The 21,737-nt window shown below is 46.7% G+C and overlaps 2 protein-coding genes and 1 long non-coding RNA gene across 19 annotated transcripts in view; 1 reads left to right on the plus strand and 2 right to left on the minus strand.

The window, feature by feature from the left end:
• Positions 1-21,737, minus strand: part of LOC109578038 (liprin-alpha-1-like) — a 392,515-nt gene that overhangs the window by 121,681 nt on the left and 249,097 nt on the right. The window lies entirely within an intron of this gene.
• Positions 2,068-17,804, plus strand: LOC109578790 (uncharacterized). 9 transcript variants are annotated; one of them, XR_011565631.1, is made up of 7 exons: positions 2,068-2,276; positions 3,071-3,147; positions 13,558-13,660; positions 14,130-14,294; positions 15,394-15,492; positions 15,715-15,914; positions 16,544-16,773. XR_011565631.1 is itself a non-coding variant. In XM_070785548.1 (7 exons), the coding sequence occupies exons 5-7, from the start codon at positions 15,458-15,460 to the stop codon at positions 16,801-16,803; spliced, it is 495 nt and encodes a 164-aa protein (XP_070641649.1). In that variant the 5' UTR covers positions 2,090-2,276; positions 3,071-3,147; positions 13,558-13,660; positions 14,130-14,343; positions 15,394-15,457; the 3' UTR covers positions 16,804-17,804. The 9 variants fall into 9 exon arrangements, 8 of the variants coding, with proteins under 8 accessions (XP_070641649.1, XP_070641650.1, XP_070641645.1 ...); XM_070785548.1 differs by having other exon boundaries at positions 2,090-2,276; positions 14,130-14,343; positions 16,544-17,804; XM_070785549.1 differs by having other exon boundaries at positions 2,090-2,368; positions 13,558-14,343; positions 16,544-17,804.
• The window catches only part of LOC139182046 (uncharacterized), a 31,386-nt gene continuing 27,380 nt past the window's right edge, over positions 17,732-21,737 (minus strand). Inside the window, exons 2-3 of the long non-coding RNA XR_011565632.1 lie at positions 20,110-20,232; positions 17,732-17,840 (exon numbers count right to left, since the gene is read on the minus strand). This is a non-coding gene — a long non-coding RNA (uncharacterized lncRNA). The remainder of the gene's footprint in view (positions 17,841-20,109; positions 20,233-21,737) is intronic.

The raw sequence follows: 21,737 nt of genomic DNA on the forward strand, positions 1-21,737 counted from the left end.
GTACCATATACAAATGCATCAAACAACAACAACAACAACAACAACCATGAAATAAAATTTACCGATGAGCAGAAACACCTGTACAGTCACAGGCTCCAAGACATAGAGTCTGGATTCAAATCCCACCTTACACTGACCTGCAGAGTGACCCAGGGCAAATCACACAATGATCTGAGGCTCAACATATTCAACTGTAAAATGGACACAAACCCAGTATCTCCTCCCAGGGCTGTGAAACTCCAAGGAAATGCTTATTTAGGCCCGGGCATTGGAGTGTCTCCTGGAGCCTCTCCCTGTATGAAACTCTTCTAGAACTGGGCTCTCCTGATCCTGTGGGTGAGGGTCAAGTGTAGAGCCTGGGAGCCAAATGGGACTAGACAATGACAAGGACAAAAAAAATACTAGTTCTGTGTCAGGGAGGGAAGCCACCTCCTTTCCAGATCTCAGAGTGGGGCCTGCACCGAAGGCCCGGGGGATGCACAATCAGATGTGAACCCCGACCCCACCCCACCCCCAGCAGGGATGGAGCCTTCCTGGCAAGAACCTTCTCTCTGGTCCGGGCTCCAGTGTGATGTGGGGCTGCTCCCTGAGTTCTCCAGGTCTCCACCAGGCAAAGAGCTCTTGGGACTTGGAGGTCTATTAAACCACAGGTGCCTGAGAGTCAGAATGACACAAGGACTAACAACATTGAAAATTAGCTATATTTAAAAAAATGACAGAAGTACAGACAGGGCAGGGGATGAGAAGCAGAAGGATTGACTACCTCTCAAGCCTTTAGCAGAAATATCTCCACAGCAGCTCAGCAGAGCCCACAGGAGGAAAATATAATGGAAAAGCAGGCTATGGGTATATCTCTACACTGCTGGACCCAGGGACCCATGTCCCAATCCACCAACATCCTTTTGCATATCCAGACAGCAAGAGGGAGAAACACAGACCTTGCCTTAGGAAGTCTCAGCCAGACTTAATATTGAGGTTGCTGAGCATGGTTACGTGGTCACTAGGGTCACTCAGTCCCTCCTCTGTGCTCACATCCTCTGTCCTCACAGAAACATACATGGTTCACTACAGAGAACCCTCTGAGGGTACTTGTGTATACTAGAAACAGGCAATGGTGAAGTGTGAAGAGAAGACACAGAAATGGAAACATGCTTCTGGGGTGCTGTACAAATTTCCAAAGATCTGAAGTTCTTGATACTTGGCATTGTTAAAAGAAGCTTCTTAATGTGTAAACGCAGAAAGGATATTTCCAGGAGAAAGGACAAAGGAATCGTCCCATTGGGACAATTTGGTATCCATGTGGGAAAGTAAGTTGGATCCCTTCCTCAAAAGACAGCACCAAATCAATTAGACACATACTAAAAACAAACAATTGAAGGAAAAGCTTTACAAAATTTCGAACCATTTTTGATGAGGGAATATCTTTTCTTTAAATTGAGGTATTGTTGATTTACAATAATTTGTTTAAGGTTTACAGCAAAGTGATTCAGTGATTCAGCCTCTCAGGTACTTCCTTGGAAAAAATTCATTCCCTTTGGGAGGCCCCTAGGCCATGCCCCTCTACTCAGAACAGCTAAGAATCCTGAATAGGCAAAGCAGCATATGGTGGTGCTCAGTGAGGGTTTTTAGACTGAATAAACTATTCTAACATGATACAAGGAACAAGCCCAGAGTTTAAGAGAGGATCTCCAAACCTACCTCCCAAAAGGAGGTCATGCTCCCTTGAATGTCAGTGCGTGAAACAGCGCTTGGGAAGGGAAAAGGTATGTCATGAATATTTGGTCTGCAGAGGAGACAAAGTGGTGTGTAGAGATGATGTGCAGGCATGTCCCAGGACACTGAGCACACGGACAGAGTGACCGGACTCTCAGCCCTGCTCTGGGGGCATTGCACTCTCTCCATCCCTGCCAGAGCGTGAGCAGCTCACACGTGTCTTGGAGAGTATGGTCACATGACCTGGACCTGGCCAATCAGTGTGCTCCATCCCTGGCCACCATGATTGGCACTGACCAATCGGGACCCAGGACCAGGCCTCAAGGGGGATTCAAAGGAAGAGGAGGGCTGGCTCTGCCGGAAGGGGTGGGGCCCTGTGAGGTCAGGCTGCAGCAGTGGGAGGGGGCGTGAGTTCACCTGGGGCAGTTGGTGACCTTCTTGCGCCCGTTAGGGCAGAGCCGCTGGCCTGATAAGGAGGGTGCTGCTGAGCCCAGGGGTTGAGAGCGCCAGTTCCTGCTGTGGTCCCGGAGCTCCACCTGAGACCGGAGGGAAGCCGTCTGCCCGTGAGTCCTCTCCTGCTTGACTGTCAGCTTGTTTGGACTACGCTGGGTTTTCTGTCCAGCTGGCTACGTGAAGACCCTGGAAATGCACCTGTGTGGGTTTTGGCTGGCTTCAGGGAAGAAATGCTAGATGACACTGGGAGACTCCAGTTTAATCTGGATTCAGGTCATATCTCTTGAAAGTGAAGTGAAAGTCCCTCAGTCGTGTCCACCTCTTGGCAACCCTGTGGGCTATACAGTCCATGGAATTCTCCAGGCCAGAATACTGGAGTGGGTAGCCTTTCCCTTCTCCAGGGGATCTTCCCAGTCCAGGGATTGAACCCAGGTTTCCCGCATTGTGGGCAGATTCTTTACCAGCTGAGCCACAAGAGAAGCCCAAGAATACTGCAGTGGGTAGTCTGTCCCTTCTGTAGCGGATCAGCATTCCCGACCCAGGAACCAAACCGGGGTCTCCTGCATGGCAGGAGAATCCTTTACCAGCTGAGCTGTCAGGGAAGCCCAGTATCTCTTAAGGCCAGCTATTCATTGTAGTATCACCCTAATTAGTCTTCATGGGATTAAGGTAGCAACCTGCTAAGGTAGCAATCGATGTCCTTTTTCTACAGGACAAAACTGGGGCTCAAAGAAGGGGGTAACACAGCTAGAGCAAGGAAGTGTGTACCTAAACAAAACCCCCAGATCCTGCTGTTAGAACTCAGGGAAGCCATATGGTGTGGCTTGTCCATGTGATGGGGGCTAAGACACCCAGCCCACACCGGATACTGTGGGGACCTAACTTGGTAACTGCCTTCTTGCAGCTCTGAGACTCAAAAAAGCGATTTTCACTGGAGAGAGGAAGGATACATCCCTCCATCCAACCCACCACATCCTCCAGGTACTCCCACACCCTGCCCCCTTTCTCTTTCTTTGTGAGGGAATAAGCGTCACGCTCATGTGACCACATTGGCTGTCCACTGTTCACGAGCTACCACCTGGAGCTGCTACTGGAGAGGCCAAGTGCCTTTGCCCCCGAGTACCCCTCTTTCCTTTGCACTGTGGGGGCCTTTCTCAACACCTGCACACCAGAGGCCGTTTCTGAGACATGCAGGGACCCTCCTTCAGTTTGCAACAGATTGCATCCATCACTGTCCTTTCAATGCTTCCTTTGACACTCAGCTCCTGAGCTCCTTTGTCTGCATTGTGACCCACCTGGCTGCCACGGAGGGACAGAGCTGACCATGAATCCAAAGCTCAGATCTGACAGGCAGGAATCTGTGTGTAAAGGGCCTGATTAATCATGCTGTAGAGGCTGTAGTGGGCTCCAGGGATCCGTAAGTAGGACTTGGGCCAAAGTGACTCCACAGCTGTTTTAATGCCTGGGGAGGGTCTGGCTATAGTGGGGGTGGGGTGAGTCTCCTGAGGTTCTGAAGGCCCACTGTGTGCAGATTCATGGTGCATAGAGAAGAGAAGGCAGAGTCCTTTCCTGGAGGTGGTCAAAGCTCATGGATGAGCCAGACAGGCAGGCAGGGCACGAAAGCACCTGAGCTGCCATTATGAGTGAATGGTGTGGGGGCAGAGGAAGAGAACCAGGTTTGCTCGCTTATTGGAGCCCAGGGCAGGTTGTCCCCAGACTAAACACTTACTATGGTGATGACCGTCACTGCTGTCTGCAAAGGGTTTACGTTGGTGTGTGTCTTCATCGAGTGGTCAGGCCGTCTCTAAGCTACACTGGCCATGGGCATTGCCTCTCCTTGGAACTTGACATGTTTCGTCTCTTCCCTATGGAACATTCATTTCTAAGAGGGTTTTTGGGCCACAAGGATGTTGGGTTTTTCTCTAGCTTTGTCTCATGAGGAACGCTTTTCCACTTGTTGATGTGGTTTGTTTTCCCAGCTCTCTTTCTTGCCTTATTTTGTCAATTTGTTTCTGCCAGAGGAAGAGCTCAGAATTTGCCTCTGGCTGATATGTGACACTTACAACAGCAACACCTACCTGGATATAATGACCACATTTGCCGAAAGGGCTTTGTTTTGCAGAAGACATCTTGAAAGTACCTACACTGTCCTTTCAGATTCCCAAAGGCTATTTGAAATGAAATAAAAACACGAATTCTCAAGTTTAGTCTTACAATATGTGGGGAGTCAGAAAAATCCCCTGGAGAAGGGAAACACCACCCACTCCAGTATTCTGGCCTAGAGAATTCCATGGAGTGTATACTCCGTGGGGTCACAAAGAATCGGACAAAATCTGATGACTAATCAACAACACCGAAGCTTCACCATTTGTCAGAGATAACAACAGTATTTACACGACTGTGTGCATGTTCAGTGGCTCATACGTGTCAAACTCTTGCAGCCCTGTAGCCCCTAAGATCCTCTCTCTGTGGAATTTTTCAGGCAAGAATACTGAAATGGGTTGCCATTTCCTCCTCCAGGGGATCTTCCCAACCCAGGAATTGAACCCAGGTCTCCTGCATCTCCTACATTGGCTGTCGGGTTCTTTTCTGCTGAACCACCTGGGAAACAAGTCATTACATAACTGGGTTATCCTAAAGTACTTAACTTGGAGTCTGGCACTCGGGAAATTCTCACTGGTGATGTGAATATTCAGTCATATATCATTATTGCTCATATGATAATGAAATGGCCATGCTCATAAAGGAGAAAGAAGAGCCTTTCCAAGTCCAATTAAATCCTTTGCCACACATATCTTTTTAAAAACTTCTGACTTTGAAATGAACATCAAATATAAAGACATTGGTTATGGCCTCCAGAAAAGATTGAGCTGTACCAATAAGTGACGAGGATTCTTCTCCCAGTTCCAAAATGCATGCGTTGTTTCCCGGGCACCAGCGAGCACTTCTCCGGTGGGCTCAGAGAGGCTGAGTCACTCACCAGAGACAACACAGCAGCAGACCAGGACTCCGACCCAGGTCGCTGAAACCACAGCTCCCTCCTGTGCCCATCTGACCTGCCCCTTGAGGGCAGCAGGAAGATCTGGGCTCCCCTGGCCTGAGCCCCCGGGCCTGCCTCCCCTTGTCTGCGCTGGGATGTGTCCATTCCCAACCATGCACTGTGTCCCCCAGCCCTGGGCCGTCATATCAGGCTCCAGGCTCCCTGCAGGTGAGCCCCACGCCCACCAGCACACCTCCGAGCCCTGCCCATCTGGTCTCTGTGCCCGAGTGTCCTGATCCTAACTGTTTTCTTGAGGCAGCCCCAGGACTGAGCCCTGCTTCTTCGAAGCTCCCTTCACCAAGCCCAGTGAGGCTCTGCCCTGTGGCTTCATGACAAGTATGGTGGGCTGAGTAGTGGCTCCGAAAGCCATCCATCCTTCTGCAGCCTCCAGAGGTGGCCTTATTCCGATGAAAGGTCTTGGCAGATGGAAGTAAGTTCCTGACCTCTGCACCAGATCACCCGGGATGCATGTGGACCCTAAATCCAACGACAGATGTCCTTGGAAGAAAAGAGGGGGTGATCTGAGGCACAGAGCCACCCAGGGGAGAAGGTTTGTGCAGATGGACGCACAGGTCGGGGTGATGTGGCCAGAAGCCCAGGGTGGCCTGGCGTCCCCCAAGGACTGGACCAGGCCAGAGGGACCCTCCGCTGGAGCCTCTGGAGGGAGCTCAGCCCTGCCCACACCTTGATCACAGGTTTCTGACTCCAGAACTGGGGGGGGGGGGGATGAATTTGTGTTAAAGCTGTCCAGTCTGTGGCCAGTGGCTGCAGCCACCCCTGGACACTGAGAGTGAACTTGCTGGCTCCAAGGTGAGAACAGTGGCAGGACCCACCCCCTACCCCCCAACCCCAACACACAATCTTGTCATGAGGTTAAATGAGTTCATACACACAGATGGCTGAATCAGGGACTGACATTTGGATCTCAGCCCGCTTCACTTCCTCCTCCTCGTCACCATCACCGTCATTGTGAGGGGCCCTCATCCACTCATTCAGTGGACATACAAGGCCCTGATGCGGGCAGTGAGGCCAGCGAGCTGGGAGGCTCCACACAGGGCTCACCCTGCCTGCTGGGGCCGCATGGAGAAGGCTTGTGCAGTGACACGGAGACCCCGGGAGAGGCTGGATCCTCCGGTCGTGGGAGGCATGGGCGCCTCAGCATCAGAGGTGGAGGGTTGATCCGGGTTCATCCTGGGGGGGTGCAGCCCTTCACTCAAAGTGGGGGAAGAACCCCATGTGGCACCCAGTGTCCGGTAGCCTCCCCTTGCCATGGCAGGCTGCGGGCAGAGCCATGGATGACAAGGAGTCTGCATCTCACTAGGGGCCGAGGCTGGCACTGAGGGAATCCTCAGTGAGGATTTTTTTTTTAAAAAACCATCATAAGTGACTTCAGCTCCATTGCTTTTTGCCAAAAACCTACAATGATCCCAAGAGCTTTGTACACTCCAAGGGTGGTGACTTGGACATGGAGCCCAGCACAGACCCAAGTCAGTCCTGCCCTGAGTCCCACGGGCCGGCCACACCATGCCCCTTCCTTGGCCTGGCTTTCTTCTGCCAGGACCCCCAGAATGGTGGAAAGGCAAGTGTGGCCTCAAGCTGAGGGGCCCAGCCTGGGCTCCAAACCCCTGGGGGTCCCCTTGGGACGTCTGGTGGACCTAGTTCCCCCTGCCGTGGGGCAGCTCTCTCTCGGGGACTGTCGTGTTTCTTTGCTTTCTGTTGTGATGGGGCACTCCAGTTATCTCGGGGTGATGGGAAGTCTGTTGGTGTTACATGCTCCTGCCTTAGATGGGGAAACGTTATTGCTGCATTGACACTGCTCACTCGATACTGGGAATCTGTTAAACACAAATGGCAAGGGGAACAGAGCAAAACAGAAAAAGAAAAATAGAGAGTTGCTGGGTTGCTTCAGGTCTCACCTGTGATTAAGAGTGTGTACAGCCTGCATGTGAACCTGGGTTCCCACACCTGCCAGCTACCAGGTGCCAGGCCCTGATTTTAGACCCCCAGCTTCACTAAGGAGTCATTGACAGATACAGTTTGTGTGTATTTCAAGTCTACATTGCGATGACTTGATGCCCATAGATATCATGGAATGATTGCCTTACATACGCATCACCTCACACGGTTAACTCTGTGTGTGTGTGTGTCTTTTATGTTGTTCTTATAATCCGTGAACACAATATAGATAGCTCTCCATTTTTTAAGATCTTCTTTAATTTATCTTAGAAGTTTATAGTTTGCCGTATGTCTTGCACATGTTTGATTAGATATCTTGATATTTTCAGTGCCATTATAAATTCCTAATAGATACAGAATTTACTTTTCTATATTCACTTGGTAAATCCATATATTTCAAATCATTCTAATTGTATTTATTTATGTACACACAATTATGTCTGCAAATCAGTTCTTTTTTCCCCTTTGAAACTGTGATAACCCTTTACTTTTTCTTGCCTTATTGTATGGACTAGGATCTCCAGTCCTGAGTACATTGGTGAACAGAAGTAGTAAGAATAAGTATCCTTGTCTCTTTCACATTATCAGAGGAAAAGCTTTCAGTATTTCACCATCACACATGATATTAGCTTTTTTGTAGATAGTTTAATCAAAATATGTAAATTCTTCTCTGTTAGTTTACTAAGAGTTTTTTCTTAGTTGTGAACTAAAATTATTACATTACATTTTCTTGTTTATTTTCTGCAGATTTTGAAACAGGTAATTTTTCTTTTATGTGATTATTTTTCTTTTATGTGATTTAACTTTAAAAAATTTTTGTGATTCTAAAACGACCCCAACCTGATCTCAATGTATTCTCTTTCAGTTGGACTTTATTTCTTAGTGTTTTATTTAGGGTTATTTCATCTATACTCAGAGTCTGTAATTTTACTTTCTTGTACTTCTTCCTGGTTGGATTTAGTATCAAGGTTATGCTAGTCTTATAAAACAAGGTTGGAGAGTGTTCCTTGTTTACTGCAAGAATTCCTGTGAGATTACTGTTTTCTTCCCTAGAATTTTGGAAGAATTGATTGGCAAAACCAGTTGGTTTTATTGTGGGGAGGCTTTTAATTTCAGATGTAATTTTTTTCATGCAAATAAAATTTTCTGATTTTGTATGTCTTCTTGGGTCTATTTCAGTAAAGCATTTCCCTCCTGCTAGAAAGTTATTGAAGCGAGCAGACTCTCCAGTTAGTAAGTGAACTGTGGTTCATAGTATCTTTCTTATCTGCAAGATGTGTTGTCTCCCCTTTTAAAAACCCCTGATGCTGGTGATTTGAGCTTTGTCTCTTTGTCTTAATAAGTCTCTCTAGGGGTTTATCAGTTCTTTCAAAGAGCAAACTTTTGGCTTTGTTTTTAAAAAACTTGATATTTGCTTTCTGTTTGCTTGTTTTCTGCTCCTTTTTTTTTTTTCCCCCCATCTACCTTGTGTTTCGTTTGCTATGTTTTTTTCCTGGTTTCTTGGGAGAGAGGCTTAATTGATTTTTAGCCTTCCTTTTTTTCCAGTGTATGTGTTTAAGACTTTAAGTTACCCTCTAAACACAGTCGCTGTGTCCCACAGGTTTGAATAAGCCAGATTTTCATTATCTTTTATGGAAAAGTATTTTCTAATTTTCATTGTGTTTTTTAAAATTATTATTCATGAAATTCTTCAAGCAGTGTGTCATTTAACTTCGCAATGTTTGGGGAGCTTTTTCCAGTGACCCTTTTTTGATTTCTAGCTTAATTCCATGAAGAGCCCCATTGTAGGCTTTTGGGGTTACTGTTATAAATCCCGTAGACTAGCTGATAAACAACAGAAAGTTGTTTCTTGTAGTCTTGAGGCTGGGGAGTCCCAAGATCACCAGCAGGTGCCACATCTGGTGAGGCCTGTTTCCTAGTTCCTAGACTGCCTCCTGCTTCTCCCTGTCCTCACAGCACAGGAGCCCATTCCCTCCTGGCCTGACCCTTCGCAGGGTGCCTGCCTCCTCGGATCATCACCACGTGCTGGGTGAAGTTTGAGGGCCCATAAACTGTCAGCCCATTGCAATCCCTAAGTATCCTCTGCATTATTTCAGTCCTTTGAAATAATTCAAGCTTTCCTAATGGCTCAATACATATTCTTTCTGTTATATGTTCCTTGGGCTCTTGAATATGTATCAGTGGGAATGCAGTGTTCCATGTGTATCAGTCAGATCAGGCTTGTCACTCATGTAATTCAGATTCCGGTAGCCACGTTGAATAAAAGCAGAAGTAGGTGAAATTACCTGTAATATATTTTATTTTAACACACCCCAAATATTATCATTTCAGTGTGTAATCAACATGATAAAACCTAATGAAATAGTTCATGTTCTTTTTTTCATGCTAAGTCTTTAAAATCCAGTGTGAGTTTCATGCTTGCAGCGCATCTGATTGTAGAGCCAGCCGCATTTCAGGTACTTCATGGCTGCAGGTGACTACATACCAGGGCCCAGTTCCACGAGAGATGTGTCTTTAACGTCTCCCACTGGGATTATGAACTTGGCTGTTACTCCTTTTCTATTTCTGTTGGTTTTTATGTATTGATATTTTGAAGTTATGTCATTAGGTACATTCAAGTTTAGAATCCTCATCTTCTTGCTAGATTGAACTTGTATCAGTATGAGATGCTCCTTTTTATTGCTAGAAATGCTTCTTTTTTAGAGACTATCTGACAGTGATATTGCCACATCGGTTTTCTGTCCTTGTTGGCCTGGGTATCTTTTAGGTTCACCTGTCTAAAAGATATTCCATCTTAACATGTAGCTCTGTGAATAGTGTACAGTTTTCATTGGAATCAGTTTGACACTTTATCTTTTAATGAGAGTGTTTGCTCTGTTTATAATGTTGATATTCAGTGTGTAGACACCATGTTGCTGTGTGTTTTCTGTTTGTCCCACCTAGTCTGTGTTCTTTGCTCTTGCCTTCTTTTAGAAGTTTGAAGTGTTTCTCTAGTTCTGTGCTCCTCTGTCAGGTTGTTGGGTGCACATTCAGAGACACAGCGTGTGTTTTACATTCAAGTCTAACTTAGTACTTTTACTGCCTCCCTGACACGACTGTTTCCTCCTTGTCACTGTTACACTTTAAACTGTTAGATGTATATTTGGCGTTAACATCATTGTTTTGTAAAGTTAGTATTTACCCTCACAGTTACCTCATTGTTGGTCTCTACTTGTTTTTTATATTTCCATCAGAGACTACTTTTCTTTTTCCCAAAGCACTGCCTGAATATTCTTTTAGTGCATGTGTGTGGGTGATGAGTTGTCTCATTTCCACTTGCCCTAAAAGTCTTTATTTTGCTTTCATTTTCGAAGAGTGTTTTTCTTGGGTATAGAATTCCAGGTTGGTGGTTATTTGTTTTTCAGCATTTTACAGATGCCAGTCCATTATTTTCTGACTTCCTTGTTCTTGAAAAGTCAGCTCTCAGTGTTGCTGTGCCATTAAAAGCCACACCATTTTTCCTCTGAGTGCTTGAACATGTTCTTCTAGCCTTAGGCACCCACAGAGCTGCTGAAACCAATGGGTGGTTATCATTTTTGAGTCAGTGGTCTGATTCTTGAACCAACTCTTACCACTGTCCCTGTCAGCCAGTTCAGTCGCTCAGTATCTGCCCCGTTGCAACCCCATGGACTGCAGCACACGAGGCTTCCCTGTCCATCACCAACTCCGGAGTTTGCTCAGACTCATGACCATCAAGTTGGTGATGCCATCCAACCATCTCATCCTCTGTTGTCCCCTTCTCCTCCTGCCCTCAGTCTTCCCCAGCATCAGGTTCTTTTCCAATGAGTCAGTTCTTTGCATCAGGTGGCCAAAATATTGGAGCTTCGGCATCAGTCTTTGCAGTGAATATTCAGGTCTGATTTGCTTTAGGATTGGCTTGTTGGATCTCCTGGCAGTCCAAGGGGCTCTCAAGAGTCTTCTCCAACTCCCCAGTTCAGAAGCATCGATTCTTTGGCATTCAGCCTTCTTCATGGGGCAACTCTTACATCCATACATGACTACTGGAAAAATCATAGCTTTGACTCAGTGAACCTTTGTCGGCAAAGTAATGTCTCTGCTTTTTAATATGCTGTCTAGGTTTGTCATAGGTTTCCTTCCAAGAAGCAAGCATCTTTTAATTTCACCATCTGCAGTAATTTTGGAGCCCAAGAAAATAAAGTCTGTCACTGTTTCCATTGTTTCTCCATTTATTTGCCATGAAGTGATGGGGCCGGATGCCATGATCTTCATTTTTTGAATGTTGAGTTTTATGCCAGCTTTTTCACTCTCCCCTTTCACTTTCATCAAGAGGCTCTCTAGTTTCAACCCCTGGAGGCATTTCTTATTCCCCTTTCTGTCTTTTCTCCACCATGAGGGTCCCCATTTATACTTTTTAACAACATAGTTTAACAACAGACTCCTTCAATATATTCTATCCTTTTTTTCTCTCTCTTATATATATTTTTTACTCGACCAGTCCTTCAGTTCACTGATCCTCTCTTCAGCTACGTCCAATTTGGTGTTAAGCCCAGAGACTGAGTTCTTAAATTCAGTCACTGTTATTGTAAAGTTCGAGAGTCGGTTTTGATTCTCAGAAATTTTTCCTTTTGTCAAGTATATTTTTGAACAGGTGACATTTGCATCTGATACCTCTAGCACACTTCTGATATGCTGATATACATCTGATACCTCTGGATCTGGTTCAGCTCTTTTTCTCTTGGTCCTGTTTGTTGTTACACCCTTTTTTGCTTCTTTGGTTGCATGTTGGACATTATGTTTGGAAAACCCTAGAGGTTCTGAGTGATGCTGCCTTCTCCAGAGTTTCCTCTGACACACACGTCCAGTGGGGACAGAGCTGTCTGTTCACTTAGGGCCTGAGGGACTTGAGGCTGGGGAGGGGGCGGTGTTCTTGTAAGCTCAGTCTCAGCAGCCTTCACCTACCTTCCACCACCACCCCAGGGAGGAGCTTTCCAGCATCTCGGTCTGGAAGCCTGGGCTGCCCCATAGGTTCCCCCCCCCCCTCTCGGCAGGTCCTGAAGTCGGGGGCTGCCCCCATCCGCAAGAGAGTGTAACCAAAGGGCCCGCCTGTGGGCACTTTTTCAGTGTTGCAACCCCAAGGCAAAGACCAAGACCAGGAAGAACTTGGCCTCGGCCCAAGTCCTGGAAGCAGAGTGGCCTGAGGTGAGAGCAGCCAGGGGCTGGGCCCATCAGATTGGGCCTCACCCAGTGAAGTTTTGGGGTTGTGTTTCATTTTGTTAGCATAGTTGTGGGCCCTGCCGGCCAGGGCGCTTTGGCCTTAGTGGGCACGATCGACCCCAGCAGGATTACCTTGTAAGAGGTTGTGCAGGTGCCACGTGGAGGACAGGTGGGGGCCCCACAAGAAGGGAAACACTGCATGGAGGAGTCACTGGGGCACGTGGACTAAGCTATAAAGTCAGTCCTTGAAGCAGAAAGGCTAAGCCCCTTAACGTCTCCCTTCTTCCAAAGAAAGGATACACTGGCTGGAGGAGTCTCTGGGGCATGAGGATCGAGCTAGAGAGTCAGTCCTTGAAGCAGAAAGGCTAAGCCCGTTAATGTCTCCCATCTTACAAAGCACAGACCAGTGTGTCCAGTATTTTAATGTCAGGTACCTACTGCTTACATGTATGACATACACCCTCATAGCTACACATGTCTACTACATGCCTCTTACAAGTGCTGGGCATTGTTCTGGGTGCTGGACACTCAGTATGTAGTAGGGGATACGTAGCCCAGGATTTTTTTATTTCTGCAAAGAAAAATAGAAGAACGAAAGATTCCATGTGGTTCAGTTTGAGAAAGTTCACCATGTGGAGGGCCCCATGTGCACGCAAATTGTGGTAAAATACATATAACATAAATTTAACATTTTAACCACTTGATTGAATGACTGGGTGGCTTCAGTGGAGTCAGGCTAACAGATGGCCCTGAGGTGTCATCCACCTTTGTCCCAGAGGAACACTCCAAAGCTTGGTGGCCTTGTAGACCTTCCCTTTATTCTTCACTCTCCCCAGTGGCTCTAGGTCATTGGTCTGTGTGTCATTTAAGAATCTCTTTATCCACTTTGTTGTTAGGTTTATATTTTGGAAAGCTTCTCAGATGCCCCTGGGTCTTGAGAAGGTAGGCTTGGATTCCACGTTCTCCCCTGCCACATGCCTGCCAGGTTGAGGTGGAGGCCGAAGGCTGGTCTGAGTTGTGGTGGTCTGTGTGCTCGTGTGGTCAGTGGACCCCCTCTTCTCTGGAGGGGCAAGGAAATCCTTTGTGTGGAGCCTGGAGAGACTTGACAGCGTCAGTCTTCACAGTCTCTCTCTCTTTTTAATTTATGTTTGCATTTAGTTTCTCATTTAACTGTTTTCTAGGAGATTCCAACTCCTACTGAAGAACTAAAAATATGCATGGAGCAGCTTCTTGAAAGAATAAGAAGAAATCGCTGACCTTAGAGTGGAAAGAAGCAATACCAGGGTCAGTAGGGGGATTCTCACGTGTTGACATTTGCCCCGCGGGGGTCACCGCTGGCCTCCGTGTGCTGTCTTTAAACTCTGTCTGATTTCCAAGTCATTTTTCACACCTTCCCACTGAGCAAACCAGGGTGGATCAGTTCGGGGTTCTCATACCTTGCTTCAAATTTATGATGAGAGCTAATGTAATTTTAGAACATTTGAGGGGGGAGTTCTCTTAACTTACATTTTTGTCCATGTTACACTTTGTGTGAGATCTTAGTTCCCCGATCAGGGATTAAAACCAATGACCCCTGCAGAAGTGTGGAGTCTTGACTACTGGGCCCCTGGGAAAGTCCACTCTAACTTTAGCCTGAACTGGCGGGATTCCGATGTGCCTTAGCATGTTTTCCGCTATAGGGTGAGTCTGAGAGGAGTTATTGGGCCTGAATCAAGCATGAGGTTGAAGGTGCTCCTTTGGCCCTGCCCTGCAGCTGCTACTGGAGCACCTGGAGTGCCTGGTTTCCTGGTATGTGTCATCCCTCCAGATGACGGTGGGCAAGCAGCAGGCGCAGTCCCTAGCCGGCATGACCAGCGACGTGGAGGTGCTCAGCGCACTGAAATTGCTGTTTGAGCACCACAAGACCCTGGACGAGAGGGTACCAGCCACCCAGTCGTCCTGGATTTGTACACTTGCTGTCTTGTTAGGTGGATGATGCATGTATTTATGTAACTACTTGACTTTTGAGCTTCTTGAATTCTTGTATATATATTTTTTCTGTAAGAAGTCAGAGTTTTATATAGTTAAAAAGCGTTGCCTGTGTACATGCTCAGTCATGTCCAAATCTTTGTGACACTGTGGACTGTAGCCCACCACGCTCCTCTCTTCATGGGGCTTCCCAGGCGTGAATACTAGAGTGGGTGTCCATCTTCCACTCCAGGCAGTCTTCCCAACCCAGGGATCGAACCTGCCCTCTTGTATTGGCAAGTGGATTCTTTACCACTGAGCCACCTGGGAAACCCCCAGTTAAAAAGTGTTAGTTGGCATAAATGTCTCCAGATTTATTATATTCTGTATATCAACTTGCAGTTAAAAACTGGGTAATAGAATTAATTTAGGATAACATTTTGTTCTCTCAAATTTAGAATTTAAAGCTGTTAACAAGCAGATTTACTTGACGTTAAGATCAATGAGAGACATTAAAGGTATTCTGTGACAGTATCTATGTATTAGGGTGAGTATACACTAAGAAGTGTACTAATGTATATACACACATCAACACACAGTGACTTGGCCCCTTTTGTTTGAGTTGAGAGCGTGATTACGAGTAGCACTCGAAAGGTGTAGTTTGTTAGAAGAAGAATTAGGTGCCACACATAAAGAGGTAAGTTTGATCAGTCATTGTGTAATTTCCGTGAAGGGTTTGTCATTTGAATCCTTTCATTTTAAAAAAGAATGAAAGCTGTAGTGGTGGGCATCAGATGTTATTTATCGTTCTGATTGAGGACCTGCCCACCTGGGTTATTTTAATGACTAGTAAACTAGACTTGTGGCTCAGAGTTGCAGGATCTCTTAAGTACCCCTTTTTCCAGCAGAAGACAAATTCTGACTCTAATCACCTGGTGGTATTCGGGATGGATAGTATCACCATGTATTTTCTTTTTATGTTGCGTTTTCAGTTTAGACTTGAATTTTTCCAGGTGTTTTGCTGTCTTTACTTATTTCTTTACTCTAATTCAACTTTTTGGTTTTAGCAGATGATTCTTAAAGAGGAGAATAACCAGGAAAAGATACTAATGCACAGGGTGCTTGATGTAAATCATGAGCAAGGAAACATGCCAAGCGCCAATGGAAAGGCAAGTCCTTGGTCTCACTCTCTGTCTGGTTCTTGTCTTACCATCCAGTCTGTGTGGGGCTGTCGGGACCTCTCACCAACATACCATGTAGGTCTGAGTGGCTGTGAGGGTCTTGTGAGCTCCCAGAGAGCAGAAGGCAGTTTTGACCTCACCGATTGCCCGGAAGTGCTGTGGTCCCTCCCTCTCAAAACAAGGCTGTCTAAGGCTTCCTTTCCCCCTTAGAGACCCTCTAAGCCACGAGGAAGACCTGGCTAAGGTGATCGACCTCCAGGAAGTCATAGACAAGCAGGAGCAGAGCCAGATGGAGGAGCGCCTGGCAGCCCTCTTTGCCCATGTGACTGAAGGAGGACCTGGACATGGCCAGGAAGGACCTCCTCAAGTCCGAGGACGTGAACAGGAAACTGCAGCAGGATGTTCACGAAGTGAGTGACTGCAGCTGTGTCTGTTGTCCTGAGGTGGACTGTGAGTCCTTTGTTCTCCCGGTGATCTCAGCCTTGGCATGGCTGTGTGAGCAAGAGCAGAGCTCTGGTGAGACTGCAACTGGCTGCCTCCCCGCCTCTGCATTGAGATCTCTGGGGTAGAAGAGGCCTGGTCCAGGCATTCCGTTGGCAGTGAACCAACATTAGGGCAGCCCTAGCGCTGTGCTGCACCCTGGGTGTGGACTCCTCATTTCTACAAGTTCTAGGGTGCCCAGTGTGTTCCTTTTTTAAAAATTCATTCATCCATTTTTTGGCGTATAGTTGCTTTACACTGCTGTGTCAATTTCTGCTGTACAGCAAAGTGAATCAGTCATCTATCTATCTATCTATCTATCTACGTATCTCCCTCTCTTTTAGATTTCCTGCCCATTTACTTCACCACAGAGCACTGAGTAGACTTCCCTGTGCTATGCACTAGGTCCTCACTCGTTGACTTTATGTGTAGTATCAGTGCTGTATATATGTCAACCCGAGTCTCCCGGTTCTTCCTCCCCCACCCCCACCCCCACCCCCCGCAACTCCCTGTCAAATGTGTTCCTGATGATGCTGAAATTTCCTTCTGATTCACTCAGGCGAGTCTGGTGACGTCTGTGGAGCCCGTTCTCTCGGAGAGATGGGAGCATGCTGTGTGGACTCTGCTGAGGCAGCTTGCCTGGCCATCTTCTCTGGTTTTCTGAGGTTCCGCTCCTTGAAGGGATGTGTGACAGTGATACCGGCGGTCAGACAAGTCAAGTGGCATTTGCTCACCCTCAGATCCTCAGGCCCGAGTTGTGTAACCATGTGGAATCATGATGTTTCTGGCGGTCGTGTCTGCGGGTGTCATGATTTATAAGAAACTACCTAACGGTCACCGTGAAAACAGAAGAGTGCTGGGGGTTCAGGCCTCCTCCTGTGAGCCTCACCTCTCCTCTGTGCACAGACAGACAGCGCCCACCCTGCCCACCCCTCCCCCTTGAGACCATCTCAGAGAGAACCCCTCCAACATGTGGTACAGCAAGTGTCCTTGTTTAGTAGCTTGGTGTGAGTAATTCTGCGTGAGAACTCAAAAAAGAAATATTTGCACAGGTTTGTATAAGCTATTCACACTACTCTTTGGCAACAGGAGATTAGGTGGCAGAGTTTAATACATACAGAATTCTGGAAAAAGCGTTTTTAAGACCTTTCACTTTTAATGTTAGGACTTTGCCCACATTGGTTACTTAATGACCAGGGAGGGACCTGAAATGGATTTTGAACTGGCACACAGGAGTTGTACCAGCAGCAAGTTCTGGTCCTGGTTTGAGCGTTTCATACATGTGGTGTAACTCTGCTTTAGAAGAACTAGGCTTGAGAAATCTGTGCCCAGTTGTGTTACACTTTGATCTGCTTGCCTCATTCACAAGCCAGGTGATTCCTCCCACCATAGTCAATGACAAGTCATGTCTCAGTCTCCATTCATGTAAAAAAAGACTACAGGTTATTAACCTTCTGCAACTCTTAAGAAATGGCAGTGTCACAGTCTGTCAGGCCCCTCAAATGAATACACCCAAATATCAACTGGTCGCCCCCCCTCACCCAGTTCCAAACCTCTGCCTGTGTTTTTGAGTGTTGTCAATCCTGTGACTACCACTCCGTGGTACCAAGTTTGACCCTAAGGAACAATGTTTGTCTCTTCTCTCTCGCTGGCCACGAAGCTACAGGCTCCTTGAGGTGCGACCATGAGCAACACCCAGTCATACTGTCCACACACCAGAGAGGCCCTTGTCACACTCGACAGCGCTGAGGGGAGCTGCTTGGGGGAGCGGCCTACCCATGGTGGAAGGGAGCCCCTCGTAGCCTCGTCTGGTCCAGTTCGGCTCTCAGGGTCTCCAGGTTTAGAATCAGCTGGGCCTATGAAAAAGCAAATGACACAGCCTGCACCGCTTGCTTTCTGGATGTAAAATGACTTGCACCAAAATGTGTAGAACAGGTTATAGGAGTAGTTATCAACTCCAAATATTTTAATTGTGAGAAAATATTCTCTAAGTGTCCCATAGCAAATAGAAGCACTCAGAACAGTATTAAACCCTATAAACCATAATGAATAAGAAGTTCCATCTCAGGTGTAGAAAAGCTTCTGGAGGAAACACGGCAAGCCATTAACAATGATGAAGTCTGTAGAGAGAAGCTGGACTTGGGACGGGGCTTCGGGTAAGGGGGCAGGACTCACTCTATTGCCCTCGCTCCTCTCATTGCTTTAAACTGTATCCATGGAGCTCACCTGCATTCCTGGGCATTCCTCACATTCATTCCTCTACACCCCACTTCTTCATGGGGTAAAACAAGTCAAACGGGCCAAGTTTCTGAGTCACTTGACTCAACCTGGCAGCTCTGTGCTGTCGGCCATGGCAGTCACTCGCCTCCTGCAGCCCCTGAGCACGTGAGACAGGCTGGTGCAAACCTCGATGTGGAAATCACACAGGATTTCAAGACTCGCAGTGAAAAAAGGACGTCAAATAGCCTGTTGGTTTTTAAGAAAGTTTAGATTGCATATGTGGCTCATATTATCTTTCTAACGGACAGCACAGTCCACGTGAAAGGCTCACGCTTTGTCTCAGCTTTCGGGTGAACCCAGAAAGGACTACTCAGAATTCTGAACCACACACAACGGCCACACACTCTAAATCCATCTATAATGCAAACACATTCAGTGTTCAAAACCAGAAATGCTATACATGTTACAGCAGTGGATTAGCCATAAGGAAAATGTAACTCGACATCTCCTAAGCATCTTTAGTGACTGGAACAATGAACCCAGCTCAATTAAGCTCTTAACAAATTGCTAAACGATTTAGAGATTTAAGTAGCTTGTTGTTTTGCATTTCTTCTAATTGCTTTTTAACATTTTTAGCTTCCCATAGGAGAGAATTCTGAAAAAGATACAAACAGCTTTAGTGTCAATTCTTACAGATGCTGCATGGACTGCGGGATGGCTACTCTTCTGTCTGAAAGCATAAAGCACCTCGGGATGAGTGGCGGACCTCGCGCCCAGAGTGAAGTGCCAGCAAGAGGCTGGATGACAACTTTTAACATTAACTTGTACACAGACAATCTCCTCCTTCCCTGACTGATCTTTTAGATACAAGGAGGCCAGGTCCCGGCAGAAATGAAACTGCTTATAGCTTTTTGCAGTTCAGTGGTCACTCAGGAAACTGGCGCAGGTTTCACATGCCAAATTCAAGCCTGAGACAAAACTATCCCCACCTCAGGGCCAGCCCACAGTTCAGGGTGAAGTGAGGGGACCACACTGTGTGGTCTCTAGTGAGGTGTGTGTTTCATCTTGGGTTTTGTGGGGGGAAAACGTGCCACAGAACTTGTAGTGACCATTGGTCTCTCTCAGACAAGCGTTGCCCAAACGCCAACCTCGGGGAAGGTTCTGGGCCTCGTCTTTAGGGCACTGGTGCAGGTGGGACAGGTTTTCACCGAACCTGAACCAGAATGTTGCCCACTGAGCTGCTCTGGTAGAGGTTCTCAGCCATTTTTCAAAGCAAATGAAAAGAGAGAAGGCTGGAGTTGGAATATGAGAATACTTGCTTTTAGTTGATTCAGTCTTTTCTATCACTTTATGTAAAAGATCCTGAACTAAACTTATTGATTTGACTGTGTCAGGCCTTAGCTTAGCTGCATCATGCGGGATTCCTTTGTCATGGTTGCCACGTGGTCTGTGGGATCTTAGCTCCCCAACCAGCCATCGAACCTGTGTCCCTGACCTTGCAAGGCAGACTCTCAGTCACTGGACTGCCAGCAAAGCCCCAGAAATAAACTTCTAAGAAAGAAACGAAAGGGTGAGGGTGGACCTAGAAGAAAGTTCTAGCATGGTGGCTGGTAACACTGGGGCCATCAGTGGATCCGGCTCTCTGACGCTTTCTGTAAAGGTTGCAGGCACACATCTATGTCTGTTCCTTTACACACTGCCTGTGGATGCTGTCACGCTTATTCACTAGCATGAAATGCTGCTACTCAATTATTCATACCAGTAAAGACATTCACTCCGGGGCCCTCTATGGGAAGAGTTTTCCAACTCCTATGCTGGAGATTTCCCCCACACACAGGCCGGGCCAGGCCGGGCCAGGCCAGAAGCGCCTCTTTCTAAAGAGGCCATGGGGCTGGCTCACCTTACCCTCCAAAGCTGCCATTCTCTCCTTCAGATGAAGCTGAAGTTTCTCATCTGATTCGCATAGAAGCTTATCCAAGGTATCTGATAAGCATTTATTGTGCTCTTCATTTTTAGTCTCTGCATCGCCTAAAACAGGAAAAACAAAAACTCATAAACTTCAAGAGCAAGTATGGTCTTTCTTTTAAAACACCAGGGAGCCGCGACGTGAGCGGCCTATGTCTTGGTTCCCGAGGCGGTCCCCTCCCATGGCCACCTCTGGTGGGCTCTTAAGCATCACCAGAGCAGATGGGCAGGTGCAGAGGGAGGCAGGGACTTCACTTGTCAAAGGTCACTCCCAATGCTTCTCTTTGGCAGAGCACCTGGTGGACCTTACTGGCACCAGATATTACTCGTCGCAGGGGCTTGGGGAGCAAGCAGATTTACACTCAGAAACAAGCAGACTTTAAAGGGGATCGGCTTACACACATGTTGGTGGAGGAATTTCCCAGTATACAAACAGAATCTTGAGTCTGGATTAAGGGGGTAAAATGAATTCAATTTATAAAGCAAAAGGTGAGAAAATTCATTTTGGAAAAAAAGCCAGTGGAGATAGGCTTTCACATATTTGTCTTTACATGCAACATCACTTGAATTCTTTGAAATAATTGCTGTTGTTCAGTTGCTCAGTCGTGTCTGACCCTTTGTGACCCCATGGACTGCAGCACGCCAGGCTTCCCTGTCCTTCACTATTTCCCAGAAGTTGCTCAAACTCATGTCCATCGAGTCAGTGATGCCATCCAACCATCTCGTCCTCTGTCACACCTTCTCCTCCTGCCTTCGCTCTTTCCCAGCATCAGGATCTTTTCCAAGGAGTGTGTTCTTCGCATCAGGTGCCCAAGTATTGAATCTTCAGCTTCAGCATCAGTCCTTCCAATGAATATTCAGGACTGATTTCCTTTAGGATTCATTGGTTTGATTGCCATACAGTCCAGGGGACTCTCGAGTCTTTTCCAACACCTCAGTTGAAAAGCATCAATTCTTTGATGCTCAGCCTTCTTCATGGTCCAACTCTCACATCCGTACATGACTACTGGAAAATCCGTTTCTTTAAGTAGGTGGACCTTTGATGGCAAATGATGATCTTAGTTTTTTTTTTTTTTTTTAATGTTCAGTTTCAAGCCATCTTTTTCACTTTTTTTCACCTTCATCAAGAGGCTCTTCATCAAGGTCCTCGTGGCTTTCTGCCATAAGGATGGTGTCATCTGCATATCTGAGGTTATTGATATTTCTCCTGATAATCTTGATTCTAGCTTTTTCTTCATCCAGTCCAGCATTTCTCATGATGTACTCTGGATATAAGTTAAATAAGGAGGACGATAATATACAGCCTTGACTTACTCCTTTCCTGATTTTGAACCAGTCTGTTGTTCCATATCCAGTTCTAACTGTTGCTTCTTGACCTGCATACAAATTTCTTAGGAGGCAGGTCAGGTGCTCTGGTATTCCCATCTCTTGATGAATTTTCCACCGTTTTTTTGTGATACACACAGTCAAAGGCTCTGGTGTAGTCAATTAAGCAGAAGTATGTGCTTTTCTGTAAGTCTCTTGCTTTTTCAATGACCCAACATATGTTGGAAATTTGATCTCTGATT

This window comes from Bos indicus, unplaced genomic scaffold (genome assembly GCF_029378745.1).
Source record: "Bos indicus isolate NIAB-ARS_2022 breed Sahiwal x Tharparkar unplaced genomic scaffold, NIAB-ARS_B.indTharparkar_mat_pri_1.0 scaffold_70, whole genome shotgun sequence".
In the NCBI taxonomy this organism is placed as follows: Eukaryota; Metazoa; Chordata; class Mammalia; order Artiodactyla; family Bovidae; genus Bos; species Bos indicus.

Coding starts and splice junctions, on each gene's coding strand:
- LOC109578790 (XM_070785549.1), top strand. CDS start 15,458: ATGAGCAAGGAAACATGCCAAGCGCCAATGGAAAG. Junction 15,493..15,714: donor TGCCAAGCGCCAATGGAAAG/GCAAGTCCTTGG, acceptor TTTCCCCCTTAG/AGACCCTCTAAGCCACGAGG. Junction 15,915..16,543: donor TGCAGCAGGATGTTCACGAA/GTGAGTGACTGC, acceptor TGATTCACTCAG/GCGAGTCTGGTGACGTCTGT.